Source organism: Lagenorhynchus albirostris, chromosome 5 (assembly GCF_949774975.1).
Source record: "Lagenorhynchus albirostris chromosome 5, mLagAlb1.1, whole genome shotgun sequence".
In the NCBI taxonomy this organism is placed as follows: domain Eukaryota; kingdom Metazoa; phylum Chordata; class Mammalia; order Artiodactyla; family Delphinidae; genus Lagenorhynchus; species Lagenorhynchus albirostris.
In genome coordinates, this window is record NC_083099.1 from 38346104 (window position 1) to 38369016 (window position 22913).

At 37.5% G+C, this 22913-nt stretch overlaps 1 protein-coding gene across 1 annotated transcript in view; it reads left to right on the forward strand.

The window, feature by feature from the left end:
• LEKR1 (leucine, glutamate and lysine rich 1) overlaps window positions 1-22913 on the forward strand; it is a 273743-nt gene that overhangs the window by 177005 nt on the left and 73825 nt on the right. The window contains exon 10 of the mRNA XM_060149884.1: window positions 12232-12313. Coding sequence (XP_060005867.1) covers window positions 12232-12313 — 82 coding nt within the window. The remainder of the gene's footprint in view (window positions 1-12231; window positions 12314-22913) is intronic.

The following is a 22913-nucleotide window of genomic DNA, read 5'->3' on the forward strand; positions in this document are numbered from 1 at the left end:
TTAAATATATATATAGCCTTCACCTTTTCATTAAAACGATTCTCCTGGATCTGGATTTCTGGGTGCCAATTCTCCTGCCTGCTTGTTCCTCCAATCTGCTGCTTGAACCTGGAATCATTTTCTTTCATATTGCACTTTGAGTCAAATTTTTTTTTTTAATTTTTTGGTGTTTTCTTTATCCAGAAAGTTTTAAGCTTGAAATATCTTTCCACTATAAAGATTTTGTTTATTGTTTTCTCAAACAGTATACTAACTTAATATACCCTCCAAGTGACTGTAAAGTTTTATACCCTGCTATAAAATAGCTAACTATGAATACCTTTTGTATTTGTAGATCCTAGAAACCTTTTGGAAAAGCAGGATTCTCTTAAATGACTAATTACCCCAAATCTGATGCCTATGTAATGCTATCCAGCAAGCAGCTGGCTTCATATGAAGAGAGGCTAAGAGCTCCTTTTTGTCTTCATTTCAAATCATTTGCTTCTTATTTAATATCTGCAAGGAACGCAGTCACATTATAGTAGAATTTGCTGTTGTAAATTTTGGATTGTTTCCATGGGTTCCGCCTTACATCTGCACGGTGTTTAAAGCCAATGCTTCCTTTCTTTTTGTAGGCATTCAGGGCCTTTTGCCTCATAATCCAATGTCATGCTGAATGACAGAAAATTGAAGTTGAATTTATTTAACTATAGAGAAGGACTACACAGAACAATACACTTATTTAAGAACTCCTTGCATCAGGAACTGAAGGAGCTGTCTTATGCAGGTGGCTTAATCTCTCTGCTGCTTAGCTGAACTATGTGCCTTTATTTATTAAGGACAGGAACTGGGCACTCTGCTTCCAGAAACAAAAGGACCCCACTGGTCTATCAGAACCAATAATAAACCAATAACACGCTTATACTTCATTCAGAACAGTAAAGATATGTCCTATGTATTTTAAAAATAATTCTTAGCACTTCTTTATTACAGAAAATATATTCAAAGGTAAAAAGAAAACAATGAAAATATATTAACCAGCTTCTAACTATACACTGGTGGGCTGTTTACATTATGGATTATTCATAATACATCTGTTTTTCTTGATTCTACGTGGTATCTTCTCTGCTTAAGTAAAATGATTTATTTGTTGACATTACTTATATTTCCACACGACAACCTCCAGGAGGTTTCTGTGTTTTAAAGTAAAACATTTATTTGCTTTCCCGGTTTTTACTTAGAGATGCTGTAAATACATAGTGAATAATCTGAAGGAACTGGCTTCCCTATTCATTGGGTACTGTGATTTAAAGACTAAGGATCTATGTTTATCTTGAAATAGGGAGAAAGGGAGATTTAGGTGGGTATGTAGAGAGAATAATACTGGAAAGTATAATAGCTTTTCCTTTCTTGAGTTGGGTCATGATTGTGTAGTTTATTTTCCTTTAAATCTAGTAAATTCTGGAACTTTGATGCACAAGTATATTCAAATGTGATCCTAAGAATACTTCACAATGCCGTAAAAATGGGTTTTGAATTAGCTACCATTTTTACTGTCTACTGTTCTATCAATTATTAGGTAACTGAGAATTAATAGCATAAAATTCACATATCAGGAACCAATTCTTTGGAGTTTATTTTTAAGATAATCAGTTCTTCCTCTTAACAATAGCTGCATTTAGAAGTAATAACATAGAATTTATCATGTGGGCTCAGATCCATGCTTCATCTAGTTTAGGATTATATCCTGACAAAAGCAGCAAGGGACATTTAACAGAAAGGTATAATTGTTCTCTCTGATGTCAGTGTTATTAAGTCAGTCACAAGGATACCATATTTGTCTTAATATCTTTCATTAATTGTATTAATTTTTAAACTATCTAAACCACCTCTTGGAATTAGACATTAGACTAATTCATTACATATTTTATGTAGTAATAAATAATACTTTTCATTTGTCTTAAGTATACCTCTTTAAATATTCTAGGATATACTAAACAAATATGTGGCCACTCTAACCACATTTTCATGGACAAATATCATATCTCCTTGTAGCTTTTATATTTTTGACAGTCAGTGTAAGAGAGTTAGAAAAATAAAGACTTGGTGATGAAGCCAAACTCAGTTTGAATCACGGGATCACTTCTTTTTTTTTTTTTTTTTTCGGGATCACTTCTAACTAGCTCTGTGACCTTTGAAAAGTTAGTTAATTACTCTGATTATTAGAGCCTTCTAGTAAAAATAAAATGTGTATCTGGTTTTTTTTGTTTTTTTTTACATCTTTATTGGAGTAAAATTGCTTTACAATGGTGTGTTAGTTTCTGCTTTATAACAAAGTGAATCAGTGATACATATACATATGTTCCCATATCTCTTCCCTCTTGCATCTCCCTCCCTCCCACCCTCCCTATCTCACCCCTCCAGGCGGTCACAAAGGACCGAGCTGATCTCCCTGTGCTATGCGGCTGCTTCCCACTAGCTATTTTACATTAGGTAGTATCTATATGTCCATGCCATTCTCTCACTTTGTCACAGCTTACCCTTCCCCCTCCCCATATCCTCAAGTCCATTCTCTAGTAGGTCTGTGTCTTTATTCCTGTCTTGCCCCTAGGTTCTTCATGACATTTTTTTTTCTTAAATTCCATATATATGTGTTAGCATGTGGTATTTGTTTCTCTTTCTCACTTACTTCACTCTGTATGACAGACTCTAGGTCCATCCACCTCATTACAAATAGCTCAATTTCGTTTCGTTTTATGGCTGAGTAATATTCCATTGTATATATGTGCCACATCTTCTTTATCCATTCATCCGATGATGGACACATAGGTTGTTTCCATCTCTGGGCTATTATAAATAGAGCTGCAATGAACATTTTGGCACATGTCTCTTTTTGAATTATGGTTTTCTCAGGGTATATGCCCAGTAGTGGGATTGCTGGGTCATATGGTAGTTCTATTTGCAGTTTTTTAAGGAACCTCCATACTGTTCTCCACAGTGGCTGTACCAATTCACATTCCCACCAGCAGTGAAAGAGTTTTCCCTTTTCTCCACACCCTCTCCAGCATTTCTTGTTTCTAGATTTTTTGATGACGGCCATTCTGACTGGTGTGAGATGATATCTCATTGTAGTTTTGATTTGCATTTCTCTAATGATTAATGATGTTGAGCATTCTTTCATGTGTTTGTTAGTAGTCTGTATATCTTCTTTGGAGAAATGTCTATTTAGGTCTTCTGCCTATTTTTGGATTGGGTTTTTTGTTTTTTTGTTATTGAGCTGCATGAGCTGCTTATAAATTTTGGAGATTAATCCTTTGTCAGTTGCTTCATTTGCAAATACTTTCTCCCATTCTGAGGGTTGTCTTTTGGTCTTGTTTATGGTTTCCTTTGCTGTGCAAAAGCTTTGAAGTTTCATTAGGTCCCATTTGTTTATTTTTGTTTTTAGTTCCATTTCTCTAGAAGGTGGGTCCAAAAGGATCTTGCTGTGATTTATGTCATAGAGTGTTCTGACTATGTTTTCCTCTAAGAGTTTAATAGTTTCTGGCCTTACCTTTAGGTCTTTAATCCATTTTGACCTTATTTTTGTGTATGGTGTTAGGGAGTGATCTAATCTTATAGTTTTCAATGTACCTGTCCAGGTTTCCCAGCACCATTTATTGAAGAGGCTGTCCTTTCTCCACTGTACATTCCTGCCTCCTTTATCAAAGATAAGGTGACCATATGTGCATGGATTTATCTCTGGGCTTTCTATCCTGTTCCATTGATCTATATTTCTGTTTTTGTGCCAGTACCATACTGTCTTGATTACTGTAGCTTTGTAGTATAGTCTGAAGTCAGGGAGCCTGATTCTTCCAGCTCCATTTTTCGTTCTCAAGATTGCTTTGGCTATTCGGGGTCTTTTGTGTTTCCATACAAATTTTGTTCTAGTTCTGTGAAAAATGACAGTGGTAGTTTGATAGGGATTGCATTGAATCTGTAGATTGCTTTGGGTAGTAGAGTCATTTTCACAATGTTGATTCTTCCAATCCAAGAACATGGTATATCTCTCCATCTATTTGTATCATCTTTAATTTCTTTCATCAGTGTCTTATAATTTTCTGCATACAGGTCTTTTGTCTCCTTAGGTAGATTTATTTCTAGATATTTTATTCTTTTTGTTGCATTGGTAAATGGGAGTGTTTTCCTGATTTCACTTTCAGATTTTTCATCATTAGTGTATAGGAATGCCAGAGATTTCTGTGCATTAATTTTGTATCCTGCTACTTTACCAAATTCATTGATTAGCTCTAGCAGTTTTCTGGTAGCATCTTTAGGATTCTCTATGTATAGTATCATGTCATCTGCAAACACTGACAGTTTTACTTCTTCTTTTCTGATTTGGATTCCTTTTATTTCCTTTTCTTCTCTGATTGCTGGGGCTAAAACTTCCAAAACTATGTTGAATAAGAGTGGTGAGAGTGGGCAACCTTGTCTTGTTCCTGATCTTAGTGGAAATGCTTTCAGTTTTTCACCATTGAGGACGATGTTGGCTGTGGGTTTGTCATATGACCTTTATTATGTTCAGGAAAGTTCCCTCTATGCCTACTTTCTGGAGGGTTTTTATCATAAATGGGTGTTGAATTTTTTCGAAAGCTTTCTCTGCATCTATTGAGATGACCATATGGTTTTTCTCCTTCAATTTGTTAATATGGTGTATCACATTAATTGATTTGCGTATATGGAAGAATCTTTGCATTCCTGGAATAAACCCCACTTGATCATGGTGTATGATCCTTTTAATGTGCTGTTGGATTGTGTTTGCTAGTATTTTGTTGAGGATTTTTGCATCTATGTTAATCAGTGATATTGGCCTGTAGTTTTCTTTCTTCGTGACATCCTTCTCTGGTTTTGGTATCAGGGTGATGGTGGCCTCGTAGAATGAGTTGGGGAGTGTTCCTCCCTCTGCTATATTTTGGAAGAGTTTGAGAAGGATAGGTGTTAGCTCTTCTCTAAATGTTTGAAAGAATTTGCCTGTGAAGCCATCTGGTCCTGGGCTTTTGTTTGTTGGAAGATTTTTAATCACAGTTTCAATTTCAGTGCTTGTGATTGGTCTGTTCATATTTTCTATTTCTTCCTGATTCAATCTTGGCAGGTTGTGCGTTTCTAAGAACGTGTCCAGTTCTTCCAGGTTGTCCATTTTTTTGGCATAAGGTTGCTTGTAGTAATCTCTCATGATCTTTTGTATTTCTCCAGTGTCAGTTGTTACTTCTCCTTTTTCATTTCTAATTCTGCTGATTTGAGTCTTCTCCCTTTTTTCCTTGATGAGTCTGGCTAATGGTTTATCAATTTTGTATATCTTCTCAAAGAAACAGCTTTTAGTTTTATTGATCTTTGCTATCGTTTCCTTCATTTCTTTTTCATTTATTTCTGATCTGATCTTTATGATTTCTTTCCTTCTGCTAACTTTGGGGTTTTTTTGTTCTTCTTTCTCTAATTGCTTTAGGTGCAAGGTTAGGTTTTTTATTCGAGATGTTTCATGTTTCTTAAGGTAGGATTGTATTGCTATAAACTTCCCTCTTAGAACTGCTTTTGCTGCATCCCATAGGTTTTGGGTCGTCGTGTCTCCATTGTCATTTGTTTTTAGGTATTTTTAAATTTCCTCTTTGATTTCTTCAGTGATCACTTCGTTATTAAGTAGTGTTGTTTAGCCTCCATGTGTTTGTATTTTTTACAGATCTTTTCCTGTAATTGATATCTAGTTGCATAGCATTGTGGTTGGAAAAGATACTTGATATGATTTCAATTTTCTTAAATTTACCAAAGCTTGATTTGTGACCCAAGATATGATCTATCCTGGAGAATGTTCCATGAGCACTTGAGAAAAATGTGTATTCTGTTGTTTTTGGATGGAATGTCCTATAAACATGAATTAAGTCCATCTTGTTTAATGTATCATTTAAAGCTTGTGTTTCCTTATTTATTTTCATTTTGGATGATCTGTCCATTGGTGAAAGTGGGGTGTTAAAGTCCCCTACTATGAAAGTGTTACTGTCGATTTCCCCTTTTATGGCTGTTAGTATTTGCCTTATGTATTGAGGTGCTCCTATGTTGGGTGCATAAATATTTACAATTGTTATATCTTCTTCTTGGATCGACCACTTGATCATTATGTAGTGTCCTTCTTTGTCTCTTCTAATAGTCTTTATTTTAAAGTCTATTTTGTCTGATATGAGAATTGCTACTCCAGATTTCTTTTGCTTTCCATTTGCATGGAATATCTTTTTCCATCCCCTCACTTTCAATCTGTATATGTCTCTAGGTCTGAAGTGGGTCTCTTGCAGACAGCATATATATGGGTCTTGTTTTTGTATCCATTCAGCCAGTCTGTGTCTTTTGGTGGGAGCATTTAGTCCATTTACATTTAAGGTAATTATCGATATGTATGTTCCTATTCCCATTTTCTTAATTGTTTTGGTTTTGTTATTATAGGTCTTTTCCTTCTCTTGTGTTTCTTGCCTAGAGAAGATCCTTTAGCATTTGTTGTAAAGCTGGTTTGGTGGTGCTGAACTCTCTCAGCTTTTGCTTGTCTGTAAAGGTTTTAATTTCTCCATCAAATCTGAATGAGATCCTTGCTGGGTAGAGTAATCTTGGTTGTAGGTTTTTCTCCTTCATCACTTTAAACATGTCCTGCCAGTCCCTTTTGGCTTGTAGGGTTTCTGCTGAAAGATCAGCTGTTAACCTTATGGGGATTCCCTTGTGTGTTATTTGTTGTTTTTCCCTTGCTGCTTTTAATATGTTTTCTTTGTATTTAATTTTTGACAGTTTGATTAATATGTGTCTTGGCATATTTCTCTTTGGATTTATCCTGTATGGGACTCTCTGTGCTTCCTGGACTTAACTATTTCCTTTCCCATATTAGGGAAGTTTTCAACTATAATCTCTTCAAACATTTTCTCAGTCCCTTTCTTTTTCTCTTCTTCTTCTGGATCTTGTCTTTCTGGTGGGCAGGTCCACGTCTGGTGGTGTGTTTTGGGATTGTCTGTGGACTTGTTATGATTTTAGGCAGCCTCTCTGCTAATGGGTGGGGTTGTGTTCCTGTCTTGCTAGTTGTTTGGCATAGGGTGTCCAGCACTGTAGCTTGCTGGTCGTTGAGTGAAGCTGGGTGTTGGTGTTGAGATGGAGATTTCTGGGAGATTTTCACCATTTGATTTTATGTGGAGCTGGGAGGTCTCTTGTGGACCAGTGTCCTGAAGTTGGCTCTCCCACCTCAGAGGCTCAGCACTGACTCCTGGCTGCAGCACCAAGAGCCTTTCATCCACACGGCTCAGAATAAAAGGGAGAAAAAGTAGAAAGAAAGAAAGAGGATGAAAAAAAATAAAATAAGGTAAGGTAAAATAAAATAAAGTTATTCAAATAAAAAAATAATTATTAAGAAAAAAAATTCTTTTAAGTAAAAAAAAAAAAAAAACGGACGGATTGAATCCTAGGACAAATGGTGAAAGCAAAGCTATACAGACAAAATCTCACACAGAAGCATACACATACACACTCACAAAAAGAGGAAAAGGGGAAAAAAAAATAAATCTTGCTCTCAACGTACACCTCCTCAATTTGGGATGATTCGTTGTGTATTGAGGTATTCCACAGATGCAGGGTACATCAAGTTGATTGTGGAGATTTAATCCGCTGCTCCTGAGGCTGCTGGGAGAGATTTCCCTTTCTCTTCTTTGTTCTCACAGCTCCCAGGGTTCAGCTTTGGATTTGGCCCCGCCTCTGCGTGTAGGTCGCCGGACGGTGTCTGTTCTTCGCTCAGACAGGCGGGATTAAAGGAGCCGCTGGTTCGGGGGCTCTGGCTCACTCAGGCCGGGGGGAGGGAGGGGTACGTAGTGTGGGGTGAGCCTATGGCGGCAGAGGCTGGCGTGACGTTGCACCAGCCTGAGGCGCGTCGTACGTTCTCCTGGGCAAGTTGTCCCTGGATCCCGGGACCCTGGCAGTGGCGGGCTGCACAGTCTCCCCGGAAGGGAGGTGTGGAGAGTAACCTGTGTTCGCACACAGGCTTCTTGGCGTTGGCAGCAGCAGCCTTAGCGTCTCATGCCCATCTCTGGGGTCCGCGCTGTTAGCCGCGGCTCACGCCTGTCTCTGGAGCTCCTTTAAGCAGTGCTCTTAATCCTCTCTCCTCTCCTACCAGGAAACAAAGAGGGAAGAAAAAGTCTCTTTCTTCTTTGGCAGGTCCAGATTTTTTCCCGGACTCCCTCCGGACTAGCCGTGGTGCACTAACCCCTTCAGGCTGTGTTTGTGTATCTGTTTTTCGTGACAGTTGTGACTATGAATTAAATGAAATAGGAGAAAGCACCCTGCACAATGCCTGGAATAAGTATACAATCAACAAACATCAACTTCCTTCCCTCATTTTTCAGAGGATAGGCAGAAATGTTTTAGCTGTGCCTGTGTGAATAGAGCCCTCTGGAAGCCCACATGTGCATAATAACAAAGCAACACATTATGCAACATTCATTAGAGATTGCCTTGTTTCAACTGGTTACCCTCAAAACTAAATTTTCTATGTGTACGTTATTTTATCTTTTCTCTCATGTAATGATATCACTTGATAAGTGGAAAAGATGTACCGTACAAATATTATCTACCAAGTTAAGTCCATATTGAATTATTTATTTATTTAAGGAGCCATTCTCTCAAATAGATCCCCTTACCCGAGTTTAAAATCTTGTCAGTTTGACTGCTGGCTAATGCATTTATTCACTGTAAGATACTAGGGAAGAGAATCAAAGAAAATCTCATTTCTCATCATCTGAAAAATGGGGCTGTTTGCACTTATGTAGCAATTTGAGGGACAACATTAATATATGTGAACATGCTGAATAAACATAAAAATTTATACCAATATCTAGTAAATTCTAATTAAAACATTTGTTTAGGGTGAATTTATTTTCTGATTTAAGGAACTGCCTCATTTTCATGAAACAAAGTTAAGAAGGCAGACTGTAGATATGTATAGAAATTTTATATATTTGTATGGATGCATAAAGTTTTTAAAGTTTAACTCCCAAATTCATTCTATGAAGCCACCATTACCCTGATAACAAAACCAGAAAAATATATCACAAAGAAAGAAAATTATAGACCAATATCACTGATATTTGGTAAGGTTGCAGGATACAAAATTAATGTACAGAAATCTCTGGCATTCCTGTACACCAACAACAAAAAATCAGAAAGAGAAATTAAGGAAACACTCCCATTTACCATTGCAACAAAAAGAAGAAAGTACCTAGGAATAAACCTAGCTAAGGAGACAAAAGACCTGTACTCAGAAAATTATAAGACACTGATGAAAGAAATCAAAGATGACATAAACAGATGGAGAAATATACCATGTCCTTGGACTGGAAGAATCAATATTGTGAAAATGACTATAGTACCCAAAGCAAGCTACAGATTCAGTGCAATCCCTATCAAACTACCAATGGCTTTCTTCACAGAATTAGAACAAAAAATCTTACAATTCATATGGAAACAAAAGACCCTGAATAACCAAAGCAATCTTGAGAAAGAAAAACGGAGTTGGAGGAATCAGGCTCCCCGACTTCAAACTGTACCACAAAGCTACAGTAATCAAGAGAGTATGGTACTGGCACAAAAACAAAAATATAAATCAATGGTACAAGATAGAGTGCCCAGAGATAAACGCATGCACATATGATCACCTAATTTATGATAAAGGAGGCAAGAACATACAATGGAGAAAAGACAACCTCTTCAATAAGTGGTGCTGGGAAAACCGGACAGCTACATGTAAAAGAATGAAATTAGAACACTACCTAACACCATACCCAAAAATAAGCTCCAAATGGATTAAAGACTTAAATGTAAGACAATACACTATAAAACTCTTAGAGGAAAACGTAGGAAAAACACTCTTTGACATAAACCACAGCAAGATCTTTTTTGACCCACCTCCTAGAGTAATGGATATAAAAACAAAAATAATCAAATGGGAACTAATTAAACTTAAAAGCTTTTGCACAGCAACAGAAACCATAAACAATACAAAAAGACAACCCTCAGAATGGGAGAAAATATTTGCAGATGAAACAACAGACAAAGGATTAATCTCCAAAATATACAAATAGCTCATGGAGTTCAATATCAAAAAAACAAACAATCCAGTTAAAAAATGGGTGGAAGACTTAAATACACATTTCACCAATGAAGACATACAGATGGCCAAGAGGCACATGAAAAGATGCTCAACACTAATTATTAGAGAAATGCAAATCAAAGCTACAATGAGGTATCACCTCATACCAGGCAGAATGGCCATTATCAAAAAATCTAGAAACAATAAATGCTGGAAAGGGTATGGTGAAAAGGGAACCCTCCTGCACTGTTGGTGGGAATGTAAATTGATACAGGCACTGTGAAGAACAGTATGGAGGTTCCTTAAAAAACTAAATATAGAACTGCCATATGACCCAGCAATCCCACTACTGGGCATATACCCTGAGAAAACCATAATTCAAAAAGAGACATGTGGGCTTCCCTGGTGGTGCAGTGGTTGAGAGTCCGCCTGCCGATGCAGGGGACACAGGTTCGTGCCCCGGTCCGGGAAGATCCCACATGCCATGGAGCAGCTAGGCCCATGAGCCGTGGCAGCTGAGCCTGCGCGTCTGGAGCCTGTGCTCCACAACGGGAGAGGCCACAACAGTGAGAGGCCTGCGTACCGCAAAAAAAAAAAAAAAAAAAAAAAAAGAGAGAGACCTGTACCACAATGTTCATTGCAGCACTATTTACAATAGCCAGGATATGGAAGCAACCTAAATGTCCATCGATAGGTGAATGGATAAAGAAGATGTGGCACATATATACAATGGAATATTACTCAGCCATAAAAAGAAATGAAATTGAGTTATTTGTAGTGAGGTGGGTGGACCTAGAGTGTGTCATACAGAGTGAAGTAAGTCAGAAAGAGAAAAACAAATACCATATGCTAATGCATATATATGGAATCTAAAAATAAAAGGGTGGTATTGATGAACCTAGTTGCAGGGCAGGAATAAAGAGGTAGACATAGAAAATGGACTTGAGGACATGGGGTGGGAGAGCGAAGCTGGGGCGAAGTGAGAGTAGCATCAACATGTATACACTACCAAATGTAAAATAATTGGCTGGTTGGAAGCAGCAGCATAGCACAGGGAGATCGGCTCAGTGCTTTGTGATGACCTAGAGGGGTGGGATAGGGAGGATGGGAGGGAGGGTCAAGAAGGAGGGGATATGGGGACATGTATATGCATATGGCTGATTCACTTTGTTGTGCAACATCAACTAACACAGTATTTATTGTGAAGCAATTATACTCCAATAAAGATCTATCAAAAATTTTTAAACGATTTTAAAGTTTACTATTAAAAATATGTTATTAAAACACCTGAACAGATGTAACATGGAAATTTTATAAATTTCAATGTTTAAAATTATTTTCTTCATAGAAGTCAGTTAATCCACCTGTGTAAATTTGTTTTCCACCTTTTCCCAAAAAGAGTACCAACAAGGACTGTTATTGGGGCTGGGGTTCAGATCTTAGTCCACACACACAGGCTAATGGTGGGTCTCAGATCATTCAAGCCATATGTTCTTTCTGCTTTAGTTTCAGTTCTGCATCCACACATGTGAGACGTGGCTGCCTGAATAATATTTCTCAAACACTACTTGAATTCCTCAGTTCAAGACTCTGTGGAAGCCAATTGCCTGCTTGTATTTTCTTGGCTTGAAAGTCATTAAAATGCCTATTAGACACTACCCAGAGTTAACAGATTCTTTACTGGAAGCCTTGCACGTGGTTTATCTATTTCAGTTCTACTGGGAGGCCTTAGCAATACTTCTAAGTTCCAGGCCACAAGAGCTAGCTCAGAAAGTCAAGTGTTTCAGAAGTGAGCCATATGACCAAAAATTCATATGTGTGCCAGTGACATAAATTTCCTTTGAAAACATCAGTAAAATTTAGCCTATTAGCTGTTTGAAAATTAGCATGACGTTGGGGGCAGAAAGAGGCCAATAAATTGAGTCAAAACCTATTAATTCTGCAGGATTTCAGAGTAGGGATGAGCTACATATGGTCATTCAAGCAAAATGGAATAAACAGCTGCATTATTCTTCAGGAGGTGAGTGGCAATGCTAAAAGAATGTGGTTTACTCTATGAAAATATCTGGACACTTAAAATGTACTAATCAGAAGAACACATTATGTCATTCCAGATTTACAGTGTGAGATTGAAGCACGTGGGCTAAAACTTCAAAAGGCAGTGACTGAGATGGACAACTACAAAGAAAAGCTCATGTAAGATAGTAAACATTAAACAGCCTGTAAGAATTTAGAAAGACCCCCATGTATTCTCTGTGACTCTGGGCAGTAATTTGGATGTGTTGGTATGGTCTACTGCAATTTTTCTCAGCTACTTTTCTGGCCTATATTGAAGGACCTGTAAATATTTTTAAATATATTAAATGTTTCTTTATCTCAGTAAGAAACTTACCTATCCAGGTATTAAAGCTTTCCCTGATCATTCAAATATAGTAACTTAATATTCTCTGAACTTTTTGTCTTATTATCTCTTTATTATCTGTCTGGAAGAAACAACATTGAAAATGTTTCATAAGATTATTGGGATTGACATATATACACTAATATGTATAAAATAGATAACTAATTAAAACCTGCTGTATAATAAATAAATAAATAATCAATTTTAGGTTCAAAAAGACAGTTGAGTAACTTTGAAATTCTGGACTGCTTATGCCTTATATAAGTGAGAAAGAAAATATTAGAAAACAAATGATAAGAAAATGCTCCTGTAAAATATCCAGAGTACTATTTCTTTTATTTATTTATTTATTTTTCATCTTGTTTATGGTTTCCTTTGCTGTGCAAAAGCTTTTAGGTTTCATTAGGTCCCATTTGTTTATTTTTATTTCCATTACTCTAGGAGGTGGATCATAAAAGATCTTGCTGTGATTTATGTCATAGAGTATTCTGCCTATGTTTTCCTCTAAGAGTTTTATAGTGTCTGGTCTTACATTTAGGTCTCTAATCCATTTTGAGTTTATTTTTGTGTATGGTGTTACGGAGTGTTCTACTTTCATTCTTTCACATGTAGCTGTCCAGTTTTCCCAGCACCACTTATTGAAGAGACTGTCTTTTCTCCATAGTATATCCTTGCATCCTTTGTCATAGATTAGTTGACCACAGGTGCGTGGGTTTACCTCTGGGCTTTCTATCTTGTTCCATTGATCTACGTTTCTGTTTTTGTGCCAGTACCATATTGTCTTGATTACTGTAGCTTTGTAGTATAGTCTGAAGTCAGGGAGTCTGATTCCTCCAACTCCGTTTTATTCCCTCAAGACTGCTTAGGCTATTTGGGGTCTTTTGTATCTCCATACAAATTTTAAGATTTTTTGTTCTAGTTCTGTAAAAAATACCATTGGTTATTTGATAGGGATTGCATTGAATCTGTAGATTGCTTTGGGTAGTAGAGTCATTTTCACAATATTGGTTCTTCCAATCCAAGAACATGGTATATCTCTTCATCTGTTTGTATCATCTTTAATTTCTTTCATCAGTGTCTTATAGTTTTCTGCATACAGGTCTTTTGTCTCCCTGGGTAGGTTTATTCCTAGGTATTTTATTCTTTTCGTTGCAGTGGTAAATGGGAGTGTTTCCTTAATTTCTCTTTCAGATTTTTCATCATTAGTGTATAGGAATGCCAGAGATTTCTGAGCATTAATTTTGAATCCTGCAACTTTACCACATTCATTGATTAGCTCTAGTAGTTTTCTGGTGCCATCTTTAGGATTCTCTATGTATAGTATTATGTCATCTGCAAACAGTGACAGTTTTACTTCTTCTTTTCCAATTTGTATTCCTTTTATTTCTTTTTCTTCCCTGATTGCCATGGCTAGGACTTCCAAAACTATGTTGAATAATAGTGGTGAGAGTGGACTTCCTTGTCTTGTTCCTGATCTTAGAGGAAATGCTTTCAGTTTTTCACCATTGAGAATGATGTTTGCTGTGGGTTTGTCGTATATGGCCTTTATTATGTTGAAGTAGGTTCCCTCTATGCCCACTTTCTGGAGAGTTTTTATCATAAATGGGTGTTTAACTATGTCAAAAGCTTTTTATGCATCTATTGAGATGATCTTATGGTTTTTATTCTTCGATTTGTTAATATGGTGTATCACATTGATTCATATGCGTATATTGAAGAATCCTTGCATCCCTGGGATAAATCCTACTTGATCATGGTGTATAATCCTTTTAATGTGTTGTTGCATTCGGTTTGCTAGTATTTTGTTGAGGATTTTTGCATCTATATTCATCAGTGATATTGGTCTGTAATTTTATTTTTTTGTAGTATCTTTGTCTGGTTTTGGTATCAGGGTGATGGTGACCTCATAGAATGAGTTTGAGAGTGTTCCTTCCTCCACAATTTTTTGGAAGAGTTTGAGAAGGATGGGTATTAGCTCTTCTCTAAATGTTTTATAGAATTCACCTGTGGAGTCATCTGGTCCTGGACTTTTGTTTGTTCGAAGATTTTTAATCACAGTTTCAATTTCATTCCTTGTGATTGGTCTGTTCATATTTTCTATTTCTTCCTGGTTCAATCATGGAAGGTTATAGCTTCCTAAGAATTTGTCCATTTCTTCCAGGTTTTCCATTTTATTGGCATAGAGTTGTTTGTAGTAGTCTCTTAGGATGCTTTGTATTTCTGCGGTGTCTGTTGTAACTTCTCCTTTTTCATTTCTAATTTTATTGGTTTGAGTCTTCTCCCTCTTTTTCTTGATGAGTCTGGCTAATGGTTTATCAATTTTGTGTATCTTCTCAAAGAACCAGCTTTTAGTTTTATTGATCTTTGCTATTGTTTTCTTTGTTTCTATTTCATTTATTTCTGCTCTGATCTTTATGATTTCTCTCCTTGTGCTAACTTTGGATTTTGTTCTTCTTTCTCTAGTTCCTTTAGGTGTAAGGTTGGATTGTTTATTTGAGATTTTTCTTGTTTCTTGAGTTAGGCTTGTATAGCTGTTAGAACTGCTTTTGCTGCATCAGATAGGTTTTGGATCATCATGTTTTCATTGTCATTTTTCTCTAGGTATTTTTTGATTTCCTCTTTGATTTCTTCAGTGATCTCTTGATTAATTAGTAAAGTATTGTTTAGCCTCCATGTGTTTGTGTTTTTTATGGTTCTTCCCCTATAATTCATTTCTAATCTCATAGCGTTGTGGTCAGAAAAGATGCTTGATATGATTTCAATTTTCTTAAATTTACTAAGCGTTGATTTGTGACCCAAGATGTTATCTATCCTGGAGAATGTTCTGTGCCCACTTGAGAAGAAAGTGTAATCTGCTGTTTTTGGATGGAATGTCCTATAAATATCATTTAAATCTATCTGGTCTATTGTGTCATTTAAAGCTTCTGTTTCCTTATTTATTTTCATTTTGGATGATCTGTCCATTGGTGTAAGTGAGGTGTGAACGTCCCCCATTATTATTGTGTTACTGTCAATTCCCTCTTTTATAGCTGTTAGCAGTTGCCTTATGTATTGAGGTGCTCCTATGTTGGGTGCATATATATTTATAATTGTTATATCTTCTTCTTGGATTGATCCCTTGATCATTATGTAGTGTCCTTCCTTGTCTCTTGTAACATTCTTTATTTTAAAGTCTGTTTTATCTGATATGAGTATTGCTACTCCAGCTTTCTTTTGATTTCCATTTGCATGGAATATCTTTTTCTATCCCCTCACTTTCAGTCTGTATGTGTCCCTAGGTCTGAAGTGGGTCTCTTGTAGACAGCATATATATGGGTCTTGTTTTTGTATCCATTCAGCAAGCCTGTGTCTTTTGGTTGGTGCATTTAATCCATTCACGTTTAAGGTAATTATCGATATGTATGTTCCTATGACCATTTTCTTAATTGTTTTGCGTTTGTTTTTTTAGGTCCTTTTCTTCTCTTGTGTTTCCCACGTAGAGAAGTTCCTTTAGCATTTGTTGTAGAGCTGGTTTGGTGATGCTGAATTCTCTTAGCTTTTGCTTGTCTGTAAAGCTTTTGATTTCTCCATCGAATCTGAGTGAGATCCTTGCTGGGTAGAGTAATCTTGGTTGTAGGTTCTTCCCTTTCATGACTTTAAGTGTATCATGCCACTCCCTCTGGCTTGTGGCGTTTCTGCTGAGAAGTCAGCTGTTAACCTTATGGGAGTTCCCTTGTATGTTATGTGTCATTTTTCCCTTGCTGCTTTCAATAATTTTTCTTTGTCCTTAGTTTTTGCCAATTTGATTACTATGTGTCTCGGCGTGTTTCTCCTTGGGTTTATCCTGTGTGGGACTCTCTGCGCTCCCTAGAGTTGGGTGGCTATTTCCTTTCCCATGTTAGGGAAGTTTTCGACTATAATCTCTTCAAATATTTTCTCTTTTTCTCTCTCTTTTCTCCTTCTGGGACCCCTATAATGCGAATGTTGTTGCCTTTAATGTTGTCCCAGAAGTCTCTTAGGCTGTCTTCATTTCCTTTCATTCTTTATTCTGTTCTGCAGCAGTGAATTCCACCATTCTGTCTTCCAGATCACTTATCCGTTCTTCTGCCTCAGTTATTCTGCTATTGATTCCTTCTAGTGTAGTTTGCATTTTAGTTAGTGTATTGTTCATCTCTGTTTGTTCTTTAATTCTTCTAGGTCTTTGTTAAACATTTCTTGCATCTTCTCGATCTTTGCCTCCATTCTTTTTCTGAGGTCCTGGATGATCTTCACTATCATTATTGTGAATTCTTTTTCTGGAAGGTTGCCTGTCTCCCTTCATTTAGTTGTTTTTCTGGGGTTTTATCTTGTTCCTTCATCTGGTACATAGCCCTCTGCCTTTTCATCTCGTCTGTCTTGCTGTGAATGTGGTTTTTGTTCCACAGGCTGCAGGATTGTAGTTCTTCTTGCTTTTGCTGTCTGCCCTCTCTATTTCTTTTAGAAATGATTTTATTTCAGAAATTTCAAAAATGATAGTATAAATATAGTACATCTATAATTATAACACTAAAATAGAATTTATATAATCTTTGAAAAGTAAATAAATTCTTTTACTTTGTGGTATGTAATCTGGTAGCTTTGGTTTTCAGTTCCTATGTTTTAGAAGGATGAACCTCATAAGAAATATAAATACTGAAAATTCTTAGCAACTAAATGTTGTGTTGACCATGGACTATTCCTAATAACAATGTGTTCCGCAAAATTCTTAACAACACAAGGAAGAACAAATTCCAAAAATACTCTATCAAATTAATGTATAATTTGATTATTTGTAGCAAAATAATTTATTTTCAAAATCCAAGAAAAACCAAATATTCATGCTTTATAACACTGTGGTCAATAGTTCAGTAAATAATAGTTCAACTGTCTGTATATGATAGTTGGGGTTGAAGGAATAAGTGGGCAAGAGGTCCTAGCATGACTCACTGCACCCAGCAAGAACTTTCTGATGAGAAGATACATGAAAAAAAGAAGCAAGATGGGAATTGCCAGAAAATTGTTAATCCCCACCCTCTAGTTACATCAGGGAGGGCTTTGGCCTCATGAATGTCTCATGCGGGAGGGCCTGCCTCATCAGACCACAGCCCATTTAATATTAATACATGCTTTGTGATATTTTTGTTAATTTTAATATAATTTATAATATGAGTGCTAAGAAATAAGAGTCAGAGTAGATTGGAGTTGGAGGGAGAAAATACCACTCAGTAAAGTCCATCAAATCAACTACCTGGAGGAAATCACTGTAGAATTGTAGAAATACTGATGCTGTTGTTTCAGTTTATAATAAAACTGGTGCTTCCTACCTGTGTGAGAACTTTTTAAAGTTAGAAAATGGGCAGAGCATCCACTTTTAGAAAACTTGATGAAAGATAGAGCCAGTTAAATGGTCTCACCTGATGGAGCCCTTTCTCTGTGCTGCCTGTACCTAGCTCTTCCATCTCTACTCCGTCTACCCTCCTTCACTACTAGGATGAAGTTGAAGTTGAGTAGGGCAGGCATGTAGGATCAGAGCCTGGGACTGCTCAGGGTACTCAGAGCTCAGGAAGTCCCCAGTAGTATGTAAGTACTATTTTATTTATAGATTAAAACCAAATTTTCAACTTGGCCATTGTTTTATGGTAAATTCAGTTTGAAGTCAAAATAATTCACTCAAAATTTTTGACATGCCATTTCTTAATAAATTGAAGATTTGCTCTATATACCCAAACCTGTTTGAACTTCCAGAAATTGGAAGGTGGTGTGAAATCGGATTTTTAAAAAATTTTAATCCTCACTCTTTGTGGGGGCTGGGGTGAGGAATGGTTTCACCCATCCAGCTTAAGATAATTGTTTTGTTTAAAGATTTTTAAATGTTTGGATATACGTTTTGTGGGTTTTTACTTACGGGGAAAAGGCAGTTTTTAAATGGATGAACTTCGGGTTCTTTTTTTCCTAAGATTTATAAGAAAATATTTTCCAAGGTTTATAAGAACTTGTTGTATATTTGAAAATAGAGATTTTATCACTTAGGATTCTTTGAGCTATAAGTAACAGAGGTAGAGTGGTTTCAGGTTTAGTCAATCCAGTGACTCAACAATATCACCAAGGATCTTGATGATCTTTCTGTCTCTATTCTGCTGCCCTCAGCACTGGCTTCACCCCAAGGCTAAGTCCCCTATGATCATGACATGGCTGCAATTCCAGGTACCACATCCAAATGTAACCACCCCAGTGGCAGGAAGGGCCTGTTTTTCTGGTGTCTCCTTAGAAGTGAGATAAAAATTTCTCAGAAGCCACCAAACAGCCCTCTCCTTACATCTCTTGGCTAGAACACTTTACATACCCTCTCCTAAATGAATCACTGGCAAGGGGAACAGGACTACCACAGTTAGCTCAGGTCAGGCAGGATTTACCCTGAGAAGAGATGATAATGGGGCTCTGATGGCCAGGAAGACAGCTATAGTACATGTCCAGAAGGTAACTAGTAATGTTTACTAGAGGTAGAGTGTTAGTGATGCTCTGAAAATTGATGACATTTTCTACAAATTTATTTGTGTCATAATATCTAGATTAATTTAGGGAAGACCTTCCTGAAGTAATGAAAAATATGGATGCTGTGAAATGCAACTTTATTACTTTTAAATATTTATGTAGAGAGAGGGAGAGAGAACTAGGAAATAACACTTTTATTTTATATATATGTATATAGGATAAGATAAGTAAATAAGACTAATAAGAAAGGCTGCTATAGAAGGTGAGAAGTTTTTAGGAATTCCTGAAAGAGAATACATAGGAAGGATAATAAAAAGGGTCAACTCTGCAGAGGAATAAACTAGAGGAAAACCAATTGTGTGGTGGGCATGCGACGGGCAGGACTTTACCTGGAATCAGTTAACACAAAGAGAAGGGAGTGGGATAAGGCAAATCATCAGAACAGTGGTTCTCAAACTCCAATCTGCAGAAGAATCCTGGGTAGTTTACTGAAACTGTGTATTACAGTATGACCTCCCTCACAGACCCAATCCCAGGATCAGTTTCTGGGCTCCATTCCCACAGACATTCTGGCTTTAAGTTTGGGTTTGGGGTGTCCCTGAGCAATCTGCATTTGTAATGCACTCCCCCCACCACACACATACAATTCTGATTCAGGTGATCCAATGAAGCCCACTCTGAGGGATCATATTTGGAACATTTAAGCCACTGGCCCCTCACCAGCCCCACCCCACCCCACCCCTAATCAACAGGTCCCGTGTGAAGCAGCATTTGCAAGGGATCTGCACCCAGAATAAAGCAATGAGTGTGGGGACTGGAGCTGGGGAGCCTGCCAGCTACTGAACCCCAGAGGCCACGGTCCCCACATCCCAAGACAAACCTCCAGTGCCCCCACCATACTCTGCCCCTTCATCACAACCTTCAGAAACAATCTAGGGCAACAATAAACAGCAACGCAGACAACAAACCAGAATCTTAGGCTTAGGATGAATACCCAACCAAAGATTACCAGGTATGTGAGAAAAACCTTCCCCCAGCCTTGTTCACATGCCTCTGAATTCACACAGAAAAGCTTTAACACCTAGAGAAATTGTTAAATAGCAAACAGAAGATGTTAAGATAAATTTTTAAAGTTAGGATATACTTCAAAGTATGTCCAGGATTGTAACCATTAAAGAAGAACAGGCTGTTACCAAAAAAAATCTATTAGGAATTTTAGAGATTAAAAATACGGCTCCAGAAAAATGATTCCATTCATGTTTAAAATGTATATGAATGTACATACAAATATATATGAATTCAAATTCATTGAATAAATGATTGGTAGGATTACAACAGTTCCTTCTGGAAGTGAGAGCCAGGGGTGTATAGAGACTCTTATTTTACTCTATATACTTATATATTGCTTAAATAGCTTACAGTGTGAATGTGTTCATTTTCACATATGTAATGAAAAGAACAAAATTCACTTTAAATGATTTATAATTTATCAGTTACTAGTGAATATGTCTAAAGTGGTGATATGAAATATACTTTCTAATTTGGGGAACTTTGTTACATGCTTACACTTTAATGTTATTAGCAGCCACCTCCTCCTCATTTAACTAATAATTGTAAGCAGTAATCAGCCATAACCAGCATAAATTTCTTGTTTATAAAGCTCTTGACCAAATAACAGCAACATTTTGCACAGTTGAGATGTTCTTGGAACATTATTATTGCCTTCTAAGATATAATGTTCTCCTGATTTTCCTCTTCTGTCATCATTCATGAGAATTTTTTGCCTAGAAAGCAGGTGGCCTGGTGGCAATCCAGTGTCAGAGTACACATACACTTTCACATGATCCTAGATTTAACAGGCTAGGTTTCCTTCATTGACTCATTCAATACAAAATGCTCATGGAGAGGCAGTTATGTGCCATGACTCTTTTGTGTACAAGCACTAGATACTGAAGTAACAAGATTGACAAGCTACAATAGGTAATTTCAGGTAACGTTAAGTGCTGCAAAAATATAAAACAGGCATAAAAGAATGTGAGTGTTGGGGAAGAGTGGTATCCTTTTGAGAGAGTGGCATCCCTGGACAGATGACTTTTTTTTTTTTTTTTTCGGTACGCGGGCCTCTCACTGTTGTGGCCTCTCCCGTTGCGGAGCACAGGCTCTGGACGCGCAGGCTCAGCGGCCATGGCTCACGGGCCCAGCCGCTCTGTGGCATGTGGGATCTTCCCGAACCGGGGCACGAACCCGTGTCCCTGCATCGGCAGGCGGACTCTCAACCACTGCGCCACCAGGGAAGCCCCAGATGACCTTTGAGTTAAGATCTGAGTTACAGAAAGGAGCTAACAGTGCTAATAAGCTAACATCCGGAAGCAGAGAGATCAAGGACAAAAAATTCTTGGGAGTGAGTTTTACAAGTTAAAGAAACATGAAGGCCAGTTGTGGTAGATGGAATAACGGCTTCCAAAGATTTTCATGTCCTAATCCCTGAAATCTGTGAGTACATTATCCTATGTGGCAAAAGGGATTTTGCACATGTTTAAATTAGGGATATAGAGCTGGGGAGATTATGTTGGATTATTCAGGCAGGCTCAATGTTATAACTGCAAAGGTCCTTATAAGATGAAAGCAAGAGGGTCAAAGTCACAAAAGTGGATGTGAGGATGGAAGCAGAGGTTGGAGTAATGTGATTTGAAGATGGAAGAAGGGGCCACAAGCCAAGGAATGCATGTGGTCTCTAGAAGCTAGAAAAGGCAGGAAAACAGATTCTCCTCTAGAGCTTCCAGGGGGAACACAGCCCTCAAGACATCTTGATTTTAGGACTTCTTACCTTAGAAATGTAAGGTAATAAATTTGTGTTGTTTTAAACCCCTACATTTGTGGTAATTTGTTACAGCAGCAATAAGAAATGAATATACCAGTGTGTCCAAAGCCCAGCGAGGATTTTGGATTTATGCAGAGGGCAGAGGGAAACTCTTGGAGGTTTGGCAATAGAGAGAACTGATTTGATTTGTTTTAAAAGGGTGGCATGGCTGCTGCATGGAGAATGGACTGAAGTGGGAGTGCAAGAGCGATCAGGGAGACTAGGTGGGAGGCCCAGCATACATGCAAGTGAGAAGTGGCTGGTTTAGTGTAAGGCTATAGTGTGGAGGTGGAGAGAAATATATGCCAGGGGTCGCTCTCACAGGATTTACTGATGGAGTAGATGTGGCCGGGGAGGAAGAGGACTGGAAAAGAAAGGAAATAATGAAGGATGGGGTTGGGGCTTTTCAGCATCAGGTAGACAGTTGAGAGGCAGTATAGTGACTAACAGCCTGGAAGCCAAATCCAGACTGCTGGGGCAGTACTACTTAGCATTATGTCACCTTGGGCGTGTCACTTACCTCTCTGTTTTCAGTTTCCTCAACTGTAACAAGGGCTGAGTAAGGGCTGGTTTGAGCTTCGTGTGAGATATATAAGGTGTTACCTATTAGTATCATTATGAGTTGGTGCCATTTCATGAAGTGGGAAAATTTGTAAAAGAAATAGATAGGGGGGTGAGGGAAATACAAAACAATGCTTTTGATCTGTTAGATTTGAGATGCCTTTTGGACAGCAAAGTAGAAATATCAAGGAGGCAGTTTAAGAATGGCTACTTCACATAAAGAAGTGGAATGGTATGACCCTTGCCTTTCAAATTAGAGGAAAATATCCAACTACTCTATCTTATTTCCTTTGCTTTGATTGGCAGGAGCAGCAGGGGCCTTTCTGAAGGCTTATTCAAAGCAGTTGAAGAGAAAGGATTAACACTATTTGCTGAGGGTAAAAGAAGGAATGCAGTGTTTAAAGAGATGTAGGCATTCTTTCTATTCCTTCCAATTCCTCCCATCCTAATGAAGGGGAAGATAACAGTTGGGCAGTGAAGGGCAG